Source organism: Camelus bactrianus, chromosome 1 (assembly GCF_048773025.1).
Source record: "Camelus bactrianus isolate YW-2024 breed Bactrian camel chromosome 1, ASM4877302v1, whole genome shotgun sequence".
Classification (NCBI taxonomy): domain Eukaryota; kingdom Metazoa; phylum Chordata; class Mammalia; order Artiodactyla; family Camelidae; genus Camelus; species Camelus bactrianus.
The window spans coordinates 65,854,721-65,872,601 of NC_133539.1; the positions used below are offsets into that span (position 1 = coordinate 65,854,721).

The window sequence follows — 17,881 nt, forward strand, 5'->3', positions numbered from 1 at the left end:
ATTCATGATCAAGTCATAATAAAAGCAAAAAAAAAAAAAAAAAGAAAGCAACCCCCATGAGAATTGGGGTTCCTTGCTCTTATAACAAAATTTTTAAAAATCTGAACAACCTTATTTACATCTATAATCTTTTTTTTTTTTTTAAATTAAGGAACCATGAGCTGAACATAATACTGGCTCATATTTAACTTTCTCATTTCATCTGGTAATTTATTCTTGGGTCTTCATTTTGGATTAGTAGATTTATTGTCAGTATATTTTATATATGATTGATCAGATTTTTTATCTGTATATTACATATATGATCTTTACTTTTTTCTTTAATGTTTAACTTGTAATTATACTATTTTTAATCATATTTGTATATTCTTTGTCCATCAAATGATCTTGATACCAATTTTCCATATTGATATAGTTGTTAAAAAATAGAGTTTAAAAAGCTAATCTAAATAATTCATTGAATAAATTATGATAGGTAGCAACAAGGTGTATTTGAATGACAGAAGCATGATAAACTTTCAAAATCAAGTTTCAAAGACAGTGTTTATTCTTGAATTTTTAGGCTCATGATAAAACAGACACTTAAAGGGTTGCAATTATTCTTTTCACTTATTTTGCCTTGTAACTAGATATAATGCTGGAGAGCATTACCCCATTTGCTTTTAAATTACCAAACAGTTCACTCACACAACATTGTAAATCAATTATTCTTCAATAAAAAAATGTTACCAGACATTTCAGTTATTCTTTATTCACACATCAACTACGTTTTCACTTATTTTTCCTTTAAATCATTCTGATACTTGCAGATAGGATAGAAATGACTTTAGCAATAACTGCTTTCAAAGTATCTACTATTTAATAGTGGAGGCAGACACACTATAATGAAAAGAAGAGTGGGTTTTGAGCTATGATAGATTTATAAACAAAGTGTTGTGGCAGTGCAAAGGAGGCAAAAAATCAAAGTTATAATTATAAGGAAAAAAGAGAGAGAGATTCAAAAGAGTAAACAGAGGCTGCGGACTGAGTAGGTGAAATGGTGGTGGAACTGATAGCAGGAAGAGTGGATGTGGGGCCTGAGGAGGGCCCGTGTCCCAGGCTTCCGCTGAGTCCCTGGGACGTGCCCCACAAATGTGGGTCCTTGGCTTCGTGCAGGGAAGAATTCAAGAGCGAGCCACAGTTGAGTAAAGGTAGATTTATTTAGAGATACATCAAAAGGCAAGAGAAGGGCCATGAGCTGTGGGGGTTGGGTGCTCAGATTAGAGTAAAAGTAGGTACACACTCCATAGACAGAGTGTGGGCTGTCTCAGAAGACAGAGAGAGAGGGGTTGGCCACAAGGCTCTGTGTTGCCAGTTTTTATGGGCTCAGTGGCTTCATATGCTAATAAGTGGAAGGACAAGTCTAACTAGCCTGGGGAAGGGGCTGGGATTCCCAGGAAGATGGCCATTTCCCACTCTTTGACCTTTTGTGGCTAGCCTTGGGATTGTCATGGTGCCTGTGGGCATGTTATTCACAATGTTAATATATTACTTTATAAGGAAGCTCTAGGAAGTTAAATCTCCCACCATCTTAAGCCTCAAGGCAAACTGGGGGTTGAATCTTTCGCCATTCTGGTGTTAATTGCTGTGTTGTTCCTTGAATGGCTGTGCCCTGCCCTCTTCCTGTCTCAGAATGAAGAGTCCAGGCAGATAGAAGTGTGTCAGCAAAGCTCTGGAGTGAAGGAAGTGCAGGGTATGTTCAGGAATTGGAAGTCTGCGGTGGCTTTTACATGTAGTGGAAAATGACTCTGTGACGAAAAAACAAGCCTGAATATCAAACTAAGCAGTTTAGACTTTATTCAGAAAATTTATTAAAGCAGTAGGTTAGTGAAAAGTTTGATCATTCCCCGTCCTTAACATTGTCATGTGCTGCAGTTTATGCCTGTGGAACTGAGTCAGTTTTAGAGCTAATGCCTCTTAAGTCTCTTGGGAGAAGGAGTAGTGGCCAAGGCCAAAGGTCATTCTTGTATCATCAGAGCCATAAAATTGGAATTGTAGATATACTGAAAGACTTTGACTTAAAAATAAAACCACCACAATTAAAGCAAGTGTTAAAGAGAGTAATTGGTGGGACATTTGCCAACTTTGAATTAATTAGATTCAGTCTTAATTTTTAAGAGTGCTGAGTGCAGCAAAATGAAACCATCCTTCTCCAATAGAGTGAGAATTTAATGTTCCCGTTATGATTCATTTTCATTTGAGTTCTTCCCAGCTCAAATCTATTTGGTAGGTTAAAAATGAAGTGATGGTTGCAAATAACATAACTATCAAGAAGACCACATCTGGCTGTAAATTAGCCAAATGAAAAGTATTGTTCCCCTTTCATTGTTATGAAAATCTAACCCACAGGGTTCTACAGTCCCAGCTTTTGCTTTATGCTGTGCATGTGTCTCAGTGCACAGGCATGTCTGCTTTTAGTGAAATGGGCAGGTATGAGATGTATTGATTGGGTTCTTCTGTCATTAACTGAGTAGCAAATCTGTCACTTCTCCAAGTAGTGAATCATGTTGACAGGGTGCATTACATTTTATAAGTTGCATTTTTTTCCCCTTCGTCCAGATCATTTGTAGTTGAAGCACACTTACCACCTTTTAAAAGTGATTTCTGCAGCATTCCAGAGCCATTGAAATATTCGTCTCGACCTGGATAGTCAGCTTCTCCGCTAGTGCGGAAGAAGATTTTTAACATGAACAAGATCCTCTCAACCATTATTTGTTTTGGACTCCTGACTTTGTTATCTGTAACGATCTTTTTAGAATCCGTGCATGGACTGCCATATTTTATCCAAGGTATGTATATACGACTCTAAAATCCTACATGTGGGGTAAATAACCTTTATCTTCCTGTCTGCATTGCTTTGACTTTTCTACCATTGTGGCAGTAATGTTTTAAACATCAATGTAATTAATCAGCAAAGAACCCTACAGTAGTTACTGTTTTAAATTAAACATAATCGGTGATGTTGTTCTCAAGTAAACTAATTTTAACCAAAATTATACTAAATTTGTTTCAACAACACTTTTTTTTTTTTTCTAATCATGGGGCACAGCTTTCTTATTTCTAGTCCATGACCAAAGATGGGAATGTATAAACAGTAATACAGTGCTGTGCATATTTCAAAAGTATATCTTAGGGAAAGAAAAATGAGATTTTCAGTAAGTTAGTTTTTAAAGGAGAAGGGCTCAGAGAAGAACACAGCAAGATAGAAACTTGTGCTTGCAGAGATTTGGGGGGAATAATGCATGGGGAAATTTATATAGTATTTTTAGGAGGATGATGCTAATGCCAACATTATGCATTGACTGTATTTATCAAATTCCTAACATATTATGTTAAGTGAAATAATTTAGCTCATGACATCTACAAATATGATAAAGGTAGAGAAAATAATTTTTTGCTCTTACAATATTGTAACTTGTATTGATCTTTAACATGTTCAATACATTCTGTCCTGGAAACAGCTGTTAATCTGGGAATCAGTAGAGCTAGATTTATTAGGCAAACAACCTCACCTCATTGAAACTTTTATATATTTCTTTACATTTTAAAAACAGTAACTTAAAAATAACACTCTTTAATATCCCTTCCAGTTTGAAATTCTGAGGTTATCTACCATTTAACTGACCTCTTTGTCAGGAAGAGGGAGATAGCCTTTTATTTTTGTCTTAGGGGAACCAAGACAGAATGTAATAGATTTTGTTTATATGATACTGGGTTGAGAAAAGGGATCAAGTTTCTCCTTTCAGATCTAATTCAACTTTACTAGACCATGTTGCCTCAAATGTGGTTTTAAAAGTCAGTGAAAACTAGAGCAGTTCTTTTGGCAGTGGAAATAAAATTCCATAAACACTTATTATTTATTTATGGGGATTTTCCCTATGAAAAACAAATTGTCTCAGAGACCTAAATACAAGCCTGGGAATGAGATTCTGGATTTTACCCACGGCACTCACATTTTGTCCTTGGCCAGCCAAAATCATTGTATTTGGGAGGCCTTCATTGTTTTTCCTGTAAAATAATGGGATTTTCAGTGTTCTTAACACTGTAAATGTGTGAAGAAACCTCTGGGCATTCATTGAGGACTTTGCAAAAATAGGATATTAGTGATGACTGTAACTTCTGATGTGATGTGTGTTGACTGAAATAAATGCATAACCTAAAAGCTGAAAGTTATGTTTTATTCGGTGGACAATTCTGAGGACTCTGCCCAAGATGACAGCCTCTCAGATGGCTCTGAGGGACTGCTACGAAGAGATAGGGGAGGAACTAGGATATATAGGAGCTTTACAACAAAGACCAGGTAGTTGGAACATTAAAAGATTGCTTGTTGACTAAAGAAAACCAGACATCTCAAGTTAAACAATTTAGTGTTTTTCTATGTATGGGAGGAAGCAAACATGTGGGCTCATTGAATTCATTCCTTTGGCAAGCACCTAGCTCTCTAGGGCCAGTATCCCATCCTTTCTTATTCCGAGTCCCCTCAGGGTGCACCATTGTGAGTGGCTGCAGAGGCTGGTCTGCAGGCTTGTCTTCACTGGGGGGTGGCAGCAGCCGCTGATGACTTGATGGCTTTAGCATTCTTTGCTTACTGATAAGGCTTGCAGTATTTTTCGTTCACATGTGTATATGAAAAACAGAAAAATCCAGCTGAAACATTTTGCTAGATTACAGCTGAGTAACACTTCTGACCCCAGAACATCACCCAGTGAAATGCATGTGTCACTGGCAACATACGGGAATGTTTTCTCTCTGGGCCCCTCTTTGATCTCAGTTCATTAGCTGTAAATGGAGAAGAGGAGTTACTGGTAAGATTATTTTCTAATCTAAATTGTCCGTGATTAGACTCAGCCTCTCTCCATGCACATTTTTCAAAGCAACTAAGTGTTTGATTTATTTCAGTCTTTTAACACATTGTTTACAAATAAAGCATTTGTCTATTGACAGACTGATAAGATGAGGTCACCAATCTTCTTTCTGTGTGAGACACTATCCAACTCTAGAGGCACAATCTGCCAGATTTCATTCGGTTTGGGTCGCAGAAAATCATGCCTCAGTGGATGCACCATGAAACTGGGCAAACTGCCTACTGCAAAAGATGGAGAAGTAAATAGCGTGACCAGAAAGACCATAGAAATTTAATTTTTTGGATATACTATCATTTTGGGGGAGTGGTTTCCAGATTTTTTTTCTGGCAAAATTTTCTCTATCTCCAATAAAAAAACTTCACATTTGAATGACAAGCAAGGAGACGACTTACGTCTTTTAATGGTCACCATCCCAAGTATTAATGAATTAGTTTTTTTCAGTCTGCAAAAGCAGTCACTCCCTTATGTCTGAGTAACTTTGCCATCCCTATGATAAAGGTTTGATCTTTTTTAGGCCATCCCACAAAGTTCATTTTGTTTGTAACACACGAGTTATTATTTTAATTGCTTTATTTGTTAATAGATATCTTGTTGCATCTTCGTGTTTTATAGCTTGAATAAAGTCTTTTTTCCTGATTCTACTCTGGAATGAAAATATCTAAGAAAATTTGGGTGATTTTTCTGTTTTTAGAGTGCTAAGAGAGTTGCGCACCTGAACAATGAATGGTCTGGTAGGTAAATGAACAAAGATGGAAAGATATCAATATGGAAAAAGAAGGCACCAACCTGCCTCTTCCACAAGATTTTCTTGAATGTTTCAAAGGCAATTCCCAGAACACAAAATGGCTCATATTTAAATGGGTCTATCAAAAAAATCTTAACATCAAGTGTTATTTTTCTTTTAAAAGCTGATTTTAATTGATATTTCTTATGTTAAACACAGTAGAAGAAAAAAAAAATACACAGATTGGAAAAAAAAAAACCAAAAAAACCCCCCAAAAGTAAAATTTACCTGCAATTCTACTGCCCAGAAATGATTATAGGTGAAATTTAAGCTATAACCTTCCAGGCATATTCTCTGTCTCTGCCTCCCTCTCTCTCTCACAATTTCTTTTGGAGTGTTCAGAGACACATTCAGTGATTTTTTAAAACAGCCCATCTTCTTGGATTACACGTCTCTCCACACCCCTTTTAATGATGAGTATACATATTGACAGTTACCTACAGAACCTATTTAATTAGAAACACTTTCAGTGACACAGATTGAAAATTGAGGTTTCATTACATGAGGGTGATTATTTACAGGAAATAAATTGTTTCCAGATAAAGAAGATACAAATCATGAAGATCTCTTGCTGGCTCTACTAACTAACAATTTTGATTTCCAAAGAGCTTCCAACATTGGTGAGTTAAGAATAAAGTCAAACTTTATTTATTCTATCTTCTGACCTGTTCTTTCTACACTTTACCTTAGCCAAAAGGCCGAGAAGCAATGCCCTGTCCTTTGTTAAATTATATTAAATAAAATAATGACTACTAATTTTAATGCTGCATTGAAGGCATCACTGTTTTTCTTATTTTATATTCACGCTAAAATCAATGGCGTTATTAAAAAATATTAAAAGGCTATTTTGTTCAATTAGAGGGCCCTAAAGAGATAGCTAACCATCTAGTTATAAAATTGTTATCTTTACTTATATTTTCCTCTCATCTATCCAACTCCCCACTGGGACAGTTTATGTTTTCTTTTACTAAATGCTTCAAGAGTATTACTAAAAGCTTCAAATCTGTTCACAGGTTTCCACTAAAAACTTCTCAAATTTACTGTGGTTTTGTGGCAGTTAAGTTAGCACTTTTTGCAATCAAGTCCTCTAAATTTGAGAAACGGTTGGAGTAGAAACCATTGGGAAATGTAGGCTACACTGACTGAGCTTTTTTTTTTACTTCTTTGAAGAACAGGAAAAACTGATTTACAGTTATGCATCAGACTGGTCTCTAAGAAGTGACAAATATTGTCAGAAAGTTAGCAACTCTAACTTAACAGAAAATATGACAATGTGGTACCCTCTCAGAAGACATCTGTTCTTCTAAAAAAATTGTCTATTCACAGGACAGTGTACCAGTTAAAACAATGCTTTACTAAATACTGTAAAATACAGGATTTTAAAGTTAGAAATAAGATATTTTCATTGAAAAAATAAATAAAAGTATAAAAAGAAAAATTTATACTCAAATTGTAAAACCTAGAGGGAGTTATTATTAATATTTTGGGGAATTTCCTTCTTGACTGAATTATTTAGGTAAAATTTATGTCCTGCTTTTTTTCACTTAATATTGTTTCATGAGAATTTCCACATGTCAGTAAAATAGTTTATTTCTGAATAGTAGTCTTTGTCAGAACTATGGTCTCTTTTAGAAAACTTTGTGCTTATGGACAGAAATGAATTATTTTGTCATTATATTACTGATTACATTTCAATATTAGAGGCATTGAACAAATGTTTGGGGCTTTATGTTAGAGACAGGTGGGTGATCTCAAATTATATTAAAAAGACCTTTATCTTTCTGAATGTGTGACTTGAAGTGAATTAAATATTACTTGCAATATACCTTTTTTATATGACAAATGTATCTTGCAGATGCAGAACTGGCTAACAAATTGGAAGAACTTAACCAGGTGAGAATGTGAAATACTTAAAATTTCAATTTTAATAATAACTATGTGGCAATTTCTTTTAATGCAATAGTTTAAAAAATTACTAGTACTGTATTGTACAGCTTTATTCCTGCTAGAGAAAAAGTGAAATAATTCACTAGGAAAAAAGTAATCAAATTCCATTAAAAAAAGAAAAGAAAAAGAAAAAGAAAAAGAAAAAAAACTATAGCTGACGTGATCATAGGATAAAATGTCTAGAAATTTGGATTCCAGGCTCAGCTCTCCAAGTGCTTAACTATGAGACCATGGTTAGAATTAAAATTAGAATGAAAATTCTCTAGACCTAAACCTCTTTTGTCTGTAAAATGGAAGACTGTAGCTAGATTGGTGATTTTCAAAAGTTATTATTATTTTTTAAAAGTGGAAGTACTTTTTTCCAAACAAAATTCTATGGGGTCCCAGTAAATAAAACCCAAAAGTGGAGCTGTTCTACTTGAAGCAGCTAGTTTGGGGAGGCCAGGAGTGTCGCCTTCTTGACCTGCAGTTGGCTTCTGTGCAGGGAGTCCCCTCGCAACCTTATCCCCCAACACCCTGCTATGAAGAAAATTGGAAAATCATTGGATTAGATTTCTTAACTCTTTCAAACACAATTGCATGCACATCCATTATTACACAAACTTTGTGGCTGTTTGTCAAAGGGAATTATGCCCCGTCACTCCCAGCAACTAGGACACAGACACCTGCCGTAGCTCAGGATGGATTCTATTTTGGTAGAGTTCAACTTTCAGGGTTTTGGCACTCAGAGAGCTGGTTAAAAATTAACATGGCTTAAACTCTGAGTAGAAACCCTAAGGCTTCAAAATACTTCTCCTTTCCTGCTAGTAAGGACAAATATTTCAGGAAATCCAAACATTCACGTAACTCCTTGGAGCTCCTTGGAAAATACTGCTCACCATAGCTTGGCTACACAGGCTGTGTTTAGGCTTCCCATTCAGGAACACCCAGACCTGACCAGACTTGACATACACCTGTTTGTTTCTGATCTCCTGTTGAGTCATTGACCTTTTCCAGCCAGTCCCTAAATGCAAATTTCCCTTTATTTTTAAAATTTAATTCTTTTTGTTTATTTTTTTATTACTCTTTGTTTTCTGTTCATTTTCTCTCTTTCCTCTTTTCTTCTCTTTTCCTTTATTTGATCCATCTTTCTTCTCCTTCGATAGAAAACAACATTGCTACCATTAAAGACTAATTTTAATATTTGATTTTTAACAGCTGGAAAAGCTAAAACAGCAGCTCATGGAAGTAAAAGATAACGAGCTATCCTATGCTATAGATGATCTGTCTTCTTCCCATCCTAATAAACGAGGTAAACTTTCACTTCAAAGATTTAAAATTGACTTCTAAAATATTACTTTTGCAATTATTTCTGAAAAGGAAGAGATTAAGTTGACATTTCTTAATCCTATGGTGATGATCAAGATCAAGGCTCATATTTTTTAAGAAGATTCCAATGAAAATGTTCTCACTTGAATGTATCTGAGTTCCGTGAATTTGACAACACTGGGTAGCAAGGTCATACCTTCCAGAGTTAAGTAAGGTAGGCCCTTATTATTTTAAAACTATGTCTTACTCTTGCTATTTTGTTTAAACGCTGGGGCTGAGAGGATCACAAATAGAAATAACCAAGGTTTAAGTCAATTCAGAATTTCAGAGCATCTTCATTGAAGTAAGGAGTACCCTCATTGCAATAATACTTAATCCAAATTTTGATTTATAATATTTAATTTTAGAAAGATTCGTCTTTTGGATTCCTCTAACTTTTTATAACATTTCCTGGAAAATTCTTGTTTCTTGCTGAATTAGTTCTTACAGTTGAAAAAAAAAGGTATGTATGTTTCTCCATTCCTGTGGTGATATGAGATTCCCTAAGGTACTTCTAATTCACTCTTACTTGCTTGTCCCCTTCCTCCCAGATTTGTCTTTCACTTCTGTAAAAACCAATCTTTATAATGGAAGAGAATGAACTGGCATTATTTAGACACTTAGCATATACCTGACTTTTTATATTTTAGTATCTTGAAATGTCACGGTCACACACGTAGACGCTATGGCTGGACTGCCTGGGTTTAAATCCTAACACTGACCCGTCCTACCTGTGGGAACTCGGACAATTATCTGACTTCCTGTGCCTCATTTTCTTTGCCCCCCAATGCAAATAATAATAATTATCTTTGTGAGATTGCTGGGGGGTATTTTATGTTAAAGGCATTCAGAATCATGTCTGGCATATAGCAAGTATTATGTAAACCTAACTTTTTTTTTGTAATTGTTTTGGTTATTATTCCAATAATTATTATTTTACTCTCATCAGAAACACCATAAGATAGCTATTACTATGCCTGTTTTATAGATGAGAAAATTACTTCTCAGAGGGGTTAAATTGTATGCTGAAAATAACCCAGCTGCTAAGGGACTTCAGTAGTGAGCCCAAAGGAGAGATTGGTAGACAATGAATTGGAAGGTGGAAGGGAGAGAACCTGCAGCCTTTTTAAGGACTTTCACTCTTACTAGCTATCTTATGGGAAATCATCAGAAAGCTTTGAGCAAATAAGAAATATAAAATGAATTTTAACAGAACCACGCTTTGTGGCAAATATACTTTAAGAGAGGGGCAACGATGAAAGCAGAGAGACTGTTAATGAGGCTAATTTAATGGTCCAGATAATAAATGATGGTAGCTGGAATTAGAGCGGCAGTAGTGAATTGTTAAAAAAGGGATCTGATTCTGGATATATTTTGAACAAAAGACAACAAAATTTGTTGTAGGGTTATACGTGGGCTGTTAAAAAAAATAAAAGGGAAAAAGAGAAAGGTGTCAAAAATAACCCCAAGTTTTTTTCCACAGCAGCCAGGCAAAAAAGGGCAGTATCTGTTTATTGAGCCACAGAAAGATGGAGAAGAAAGGTCATGGTGGAAGAGTTTGGTGGTGGGAAAGAGCTGAAGCAGAGACTTGTTCAACCTTTCCATAGTTAGTATTGTGTAGGCTGTGATGTGTTACCAATTTTAATTCAAATCTCAGAGGCCTAGTATAATAAAACCCAAACATAAAGTGCAGTGCATCTAGTACAACCCTCTTCTATTTTGTGGCTCTATTATCTAGATCGTTGCTATAGCTTGACTGCCTCCAAGGTGACCAAGACCCAGGAGAGGGGTAGAGATGCATCCTAGCTTGCAATTGCCTCAGTTCAGGACTCCATATGGTGACACGCATCACTTATACTGAAGTCTGTTGCCTGCAATTAATATCTTGGGCTGCCACCAATATATTAGCCAGACAGGCTAATAAACGTTGGAAAGTACTTACAGTACTTGAGGAGTACTGCTTCAACCACAGCCAATCCTTTGATCGTTTCTTAACCGCATAGGCTGTACTCAACCGATGATTCCCATTAGAGACAACCCCAGACTCTCTTCATTGCTGCACCCAGAACAAAGAACAGGCTCTCCATGAGACACTTACTAATCTTTACCAAGCACAATGTGGCTCCTCTTCATTCACAGACTTGTTAACTAGAAGGACAAATTCAATAACTGGCCAAGGAATAAGGGCAGGCTAACCACAATCATTAATTTGTTTCTCCAAAATCTCATTCATAAAGGACAATAACAAGAGCCATGAATGCTGACCTCCAGCCATTCTGAAATCCCACTGGGGAAATACCATAAATGTCTCCTACCCAGGAGATGGAGAAAGGTTTCTTGATTAGAACCTACTAGTGTGTAGGAGGAGTCCTCTGCCCATTGTACTGTTTCCCCTGGCTCCACCCTGTCTGAGGTTTTTGCTTTTTTGGCCTTTTTGTTTTCATCCCTGGATACATCTTATGTGATTCTTGAGGAATATTCCCTTCTGGAGGATTGTGCAGTTTTCTCAGATCTCCTCTTCACTCCCTCAAAGTTGGAGGCCCAACGTTTATTTTGTCTTAAATTGTCAGACATCTTTTATTCCAGGGTTTATGGTTTCTTTGGCAATGATGCTCTTGTAAAAATTAAGTAAGCTTCTCAAGTATTTGCTAAACATGCTTTTTTAAAAAAAAAAAAAAAAACCAAGTTTAACTATTTTGCATTCTCACTCCCATCTTAGTTGCCTTGAAGATGTCTGGAATGCATCTTGAAAACTACGCACAATCTGATTTTGCCCTGAGTTCCTTATTCTTGGTATTTACCTGGCCTCTGTCACTGAGAGTCATTTTAAATCCCATTTTATAGTTTTGGGATCTAGAAACAGCTCTCTCAATATTTCAAGATCTTGTATTTCTGAAGTATATTCCCTTTTTATTTGTTTGCAAAGACACCACTTTCTTCCTAAGTTCATTGATTTATTGCAATGCATTGTTGAAAGTATTTAAGAGCAACCTAAAAATATGTCCAATATTCTATTCTCTCACTTCTCCTTCTAGAAGTTCAAGAGGAACACAGTCTGAATCTGAACTGTTGCAGATGTCAGTTTACCACCTACTTTGCTGCTTCATAAAATGGCTCTTGTTTTTCCAGCCTGTGATACCAATTTCCTTGTCTGCCATTAACCAGTTGCTGAGACTGGGTCATAACTTAGGTTCTTCTTAGAGTAACACCCTGCTTCAAGTTACCAATGTGAATTTTGGGATTAATTAGGTAAACTACATTAACAAAACAACCTTCCAATCTCAGTGATGTAGGTTGCTTTGCGATTTATTTTGTGTTTACATGAAGCCTATGTACTTGATTATTTTCCTTCACTGTGTGTCTGCACCCTGTGTCCTTGTAGCAGGATAGGAGAGGCATGGAGGTAAATATACACAACTGCCAAAATTAGGCACATAATCTCAATGTGACTTTTGGGGAAGCACCTGGGAAACGTTGAGGAACACAAGGAACCACTGGAGAGTCCTACCTCAACCACAGATATTTTGAACTTGTTATGTCAGGTACAGCAAAACCTTCTCAGTGTGATTTGAGTAAACCATTGAATATATAGATTTGGAGTTTAGGGAAGTAGTCCAGACTGGAGGCCTAAATTTGACAGTTATCTCCATATCAGTGTTCCTTGGTATCGTGATGACAGTATCTAGGGAATCACTCTAGATATAAAACAGAAGACATCCAAGGCCAAGTTCCAGGTCACTCCAAGGGTAGAGATTGGGCAGATGAGACAGAATCAGCAAAGGAGTTTGAGTGGACCAGCTACCAAGGAAAAAGATGACAAAGAAAAAAGTGCTTCAGAAATCATATTAAAAATCGGTTTCCAGGAAGACAGTTCAGCTGTTCCTGAAGCTGTGATAGGTCCAATAAGATCAGAACAGAGACTTTTCATCTGAACAGCAATAGAAAGGGTTTTGATGGCCTTGATACAAATTATTTGATAGACTTTTGGTTAAAGGGAACATGATAAAACAACAGGAATGACTAACAACAGACAACTCTTTTGAGGAATTTTGTGTTAAAGGGTAGTAACAATTGGGATATTAGCTAGAGTAGCTTGAGGGAGTCAAGGAAGATTTGTGTTTGTTTTTAAGCAAGGATATATTAAAACATATATGTATGTAGTAGGAACAAAGTATTTATGGTGATAAACATGAATTAGATGCCTAGATTAGGCCATGAAAACTAGCCACATCATATCTGAAGTGGGGTTTTTATTGATATAACTAGAAGCAATCTACCATGAATAACAATGTATGAAGGTGCAAAGGACCCAGAGACTCAGCATAAGGCAATAGTGTCTTACACGTGCTGTGAAATATTATAACTTGCTTAATCATTTAATGTATAGTTGATAGGCACCTGATAAATTCTTCCATCCTTTAAAAATTTAGCTGTCTGATACCTAGCATCATGCTAAAAACAGGGATTACAAGAGTGAATCAGATAGACATCCTGGGACAACAGAATGCTGGTTAGGGTTTTCCCTCACATAAATGAAAAACGGTAGATAAGCCTTGAGGAGTTGGCCCTATTGGTGATACCGTTCATGACAGTTCCACTCAGCCGGTCCAGAAAATTTTCTGAACTATATTTTCGTGCATACTTAATCGAGCTGCTTTTGTGGTGTAAACCTTGGATTTGTGTAGATTTATATTTTCCTTCAGATTGAGATACTCAAAGATATCCAAATGGATAGAAAGGGACTTTCCAAAATATACTAAAAAAAAAGAAGACTGGATTAGAGGGCCAAGCTCTTAATGTTTGAAAATAAACTTCTGCTTTCATAGGATTTGAATGTGGTTTTGTTTAAAGAAACCTCTGTCTCTTTTAGAAATGAAAAGTAGACTCTGAGTGCTGTCCTAACACTGTGTGTATATGTGGTGATAAGCACTAGGGTCACAGTTTGCAGACTGAGTAGAGTTAGAAGCTTGGGCAGGAAGCCATATATCTATCTATCTATCTATAAAGTCTATCATTTATCATTTATCATTTATATCAAAGAAGGTCTTAACTGTACTATGAGTTTTTCACTTCATTTTTATTGTGCATCTCATTGATCAGCAGTGAATTGAAGACCCGTATCCCCAAGGTCTTAATTTTATAAACCATTTAGATTGGAGAAAATTAGAGAATTTTGTAATTAATTGGATGAAGCTACTGAAATTCAGACAATTGATTGGGAACAAGCTACAGAAGATTTAAAATGACTCATTCATGCATTTGAAGATTAAAATCTATTAGAATTGGTTTGATTTTTCTGAAGCATCACTTTATGATCAGAATTTGAAGACTCAATGTGACAATCAGATTACATTACTATCACTTGGTGGTTTGCAAGTGAACTTTAAATTCCTTCCTTCTTTTTTTCTCCAATACATAAAAACGTATTTATCACTGATTTTGCTTATGTGACACCCTCTTTGGGACTTTGGTTACCCCAACTATAAAGTAGAGCGGCGCACCTAATAAGGTGCTGTATTCTCTGAGCTGTAATGCAGAATAGTGCTGTCCAACAGAACTTTCTCTAATGATGTGACCATTCTCTAAACTGCACTGTCCGTTATGGTAGTCATTGGCTACTAGTCAGTACTGAGCCCTCGAAAGCTGGCTAGTATGATGGAAAGGCTGGATTTTCAATTTTTATTTAATTTTAATGAATTTAAAAATCCACATGAAGTGGATAACTCTCATATTGAACGTGTTTTAGAAAACTCTCTCTCTTGTACTTAGGCATACATAAACTATTTTATTCAAATGTAATGTTTTTATCAAATATATTTCTAATAAAGAATTTGTTTTATTTCTTTTTTAGCTTGCTTTTGGAAATACTGTGTCTAAAATTTTTTCTCTGGATGCAAAAAAGACAGGAACATTAGAGAAAGATGTATATCTATTCACTCTACTACTTAAAGATTATAGCTATTTCAAGCATGAAGAAACTGGCAGAATTTCTCCTGCATAGTATATGCTTAAAGTTTATGCTGTGAATAATGACGACAAATCAGTTGCACTTTTGAATGGCGTGGGACTATCAGAATGGCTTTGTAGAGTTAATGTTGAGAGCTCTGTATCTATTGTATGCTTTTCATTAATTTATTGTCTACATATAGTTTTGTCTGGTGATGACAAGGCTGTTGGGTTACCAATTAAAATATTTTAAAAAGCATTTTGGAAAATTAAATTCTGTCTTCTCAATTTATGTGGCAAATATGCATCATTATCCTTTCTTTTTTATGATTATGCTGGCTACTATCTCTTTTCTGTTAATTAGGACAACTGTCACTGAGATGACAACAACCAAATGAATACATTACTAGGGAGCAGAAAATATATTGTTTATTGGACTCTAGGAGAAAGTAGTATTAGATGTCTCAGAATAGAAAAACTTTCTTACAGAACAATTTGCCTTTGGGTTCCTTAATTCTCATCTCTGCCTCTTCCACGACATCAAAAATTGTTTGAGACTCTCAGCAGGTCTTTGATAGACTAGATTCAGTGTGCTAAAACACATCAAACAAAACAAAACAAAAACTTACTGGATTTTCCTTGATTCTTTATTTTTTTTCCACATCTATGCATCAAACCACCCTTGCTTACATCTGAACAAGCTTTATTCAGTCAATTCAAGGCTGGGAATCCAAATTCACTTTTGTTTGCTACCTGTGCTGCCACAGAAACATTGTTGAAGTAACTTTATAATGAAAGAATGTCCATGATTAGAAAAGCTGGCCAGATGAGTCTGCAGGTATTCCCTTCCGTTGCAGTATGGGGAAAACAGTTTATCTCCTTGATGTTAGTTGTGTAGTGCTTAAAGATAAAACTATCTCATGAGACAGAATGGACAATATTGCTTAAACTAAAAAAAAAATATTAAAAATATATAAAACAGACCAAGTTGAGTAGTATGCCTGTAGTGATTTAAATATACTTATTAGGAGCTGCTTAAGTGTACGTAAATATTAGTCTCTCAGTAACGCCTGAATATTCCCGTGTACTTACATCTGTTGTGAACACAAACATATTATGATAAAGAAAGACAAAACCCCTGCTTTCATCATCTCATGTTTATTAACTTTGGAGCAGTTGAACAACATTCAAGCATTTTTAAACTTTAGGGGTAATGCCATTCAAAGAAGCGTTTGATACTTCTACTTTTAGAAGAACCCATTCAGTTATCTTTTAACAATTTGCTTTAAAAAGTTTAATTCCCTAAGGATATCTGTCAATGAAATGTAGAAATTGCTAGATATTTTTTGTGTGTATAGCCAGGAATTAACATCCCCTGTTAAAAAACTGGTTATATAATTAATGCCAGAACTCAGATATCTATATTCACAGTTTGCCCACAGAAGCTTCACACAGGAACAAAGAGAAATAAAAGGTGATATATTTCTTTGAAACTAAATGAAAAGTCCCTTCAAGCTGCTGACTTCTCAATAAAGTATAGCTGGATTTAGCAATGTACATCGGACAAATAGATGACATGACTCATCATGTTCTTAACAGAAATTATGCCTTAATTTACTGCTACATTAAAAGAATGCCCTATTTTAAACTAGCATACCACTGACTTATTTTCTGCTCTGTATAAAGTAGTGGTAAAAGTTACAATGTGAAATAAAATAGTTGTAGGTGGAGAAACCACTTTTCTTCTTTTCTTCATGGAAGTCTTGTTTCGATGTGATGAGACAAATGCATTACACATTAGAATAGAGTATACATGAATATATTGTGACTTCTTTAATTACACTGGATGCCATAGGTGTAGTTTTGAATTTAAGAACGTAAAGAAGATGGGAAATCAATTTGTTTCATTTAACTTTAAATCTCTACCATGAGAACTTGTGAAGCTAAAGTCGGTTTTAATACCTCTTGTCAAAGCACGAAGCAGCAGCACCCAGTTGGATTAGCAGCTGAGAAATATCCAAAGGGGAGAGAAAGGAAAGGAAGAGCTTCCAAAGAAGAGGACATATTTCTATAATTCATCAGAAATTTTGGAAAGCTGGACGAGAAAATGATAACTTAAATAATTCTTCCAAATAGTGGGCCCTGCAGAATATTTGTCTATGTGCCACTGCTAACTTTCGAATGCAAGTTTATGAAAAACAGAATCGGCTAGCTTTCTCAAAATTCATTTCTCTTTGCTGTGGCCTCTTAATTATTCACTTTGTTTCTTCCTAAACTTAAATTTAAAGATTTTCAGCAGCAACTTCCCCCAAGTGAAGAAGTTATGTCACAAAACCTCTCTGTATTCTAAGTATACATCTTCATTTCTATGTGTGAGTTAATTTATTCTTTGGATCTTATATGAATTCATTTTTAATTAAGGTCAACAGCTACCCACTTCTCTCCTCTTCTTCTAGTATGAATATAACCTCTCATTAACACTCTTACCTTTTAGGCTAAAGTAAACCTACTGGCCAAACTTCTTCCTTCCAAAATATCAGGTCCATTTGACAGTGATTACTGGGGTTTAAAGAAGTATTTCCAAAGGATTTTTAAACTTCTGCTAACTTCTGCTAAATCTCTGGTCCAAGGAATAAGTTGTCTTTATGTTTTGAAAGCACATCCAACACACACCTAAATTACAACAGCACAGCTTTTACCAAGAACGGAGCTTTCCAGAATATCAAACCTTATGCTTTGATAGGCCAATTGAAAATAATTTGAATCATTTTAAAGAAATCATTCTTAAATATATTATATTCTTCACTGCTTTATTAAACACAGTATATGAAACAGATTAAATGGATTCTTGGCTGAGTGGTTAACATCAAAAAGACTGCTTATTGCAATGCGCTAAAACATACGGTGCTACAGTTGGGTGAACCTAACTGGCCCCAGCTGCTCTGGTGGTTTC

At 35.5% G+C, this 17,881-nt stretch overlaps 1 protein-coding gene across 1 annotated transcript; it reads left to right on the forward strand.

The window, feature by feature from the left end:
- Positions 1-2,614: 2,614 nt before the first annotated feature.
- UTS2B (urotensin 2B) lies at positions 2,615-8,964 on the forward strand. Its single transcript, XM_010959259.2, has 4 exons — positions 2,615-2,828; positions 6,210-6,308; positions 7,544-7,581; positions 8,833-8,964. The coding sequence occupies exons 1-4, from the start codon at positions 2,726-2,728 to the stop codon at positions 8,962-8,964; spliced, it is 372 nt and encodes a 123-aa protein (XP_010957561.2). The 5' UTR covers positions 2,615-2,725.
- Positions 8,965-17,881: the final 8,917 nt, after the last annotated feature.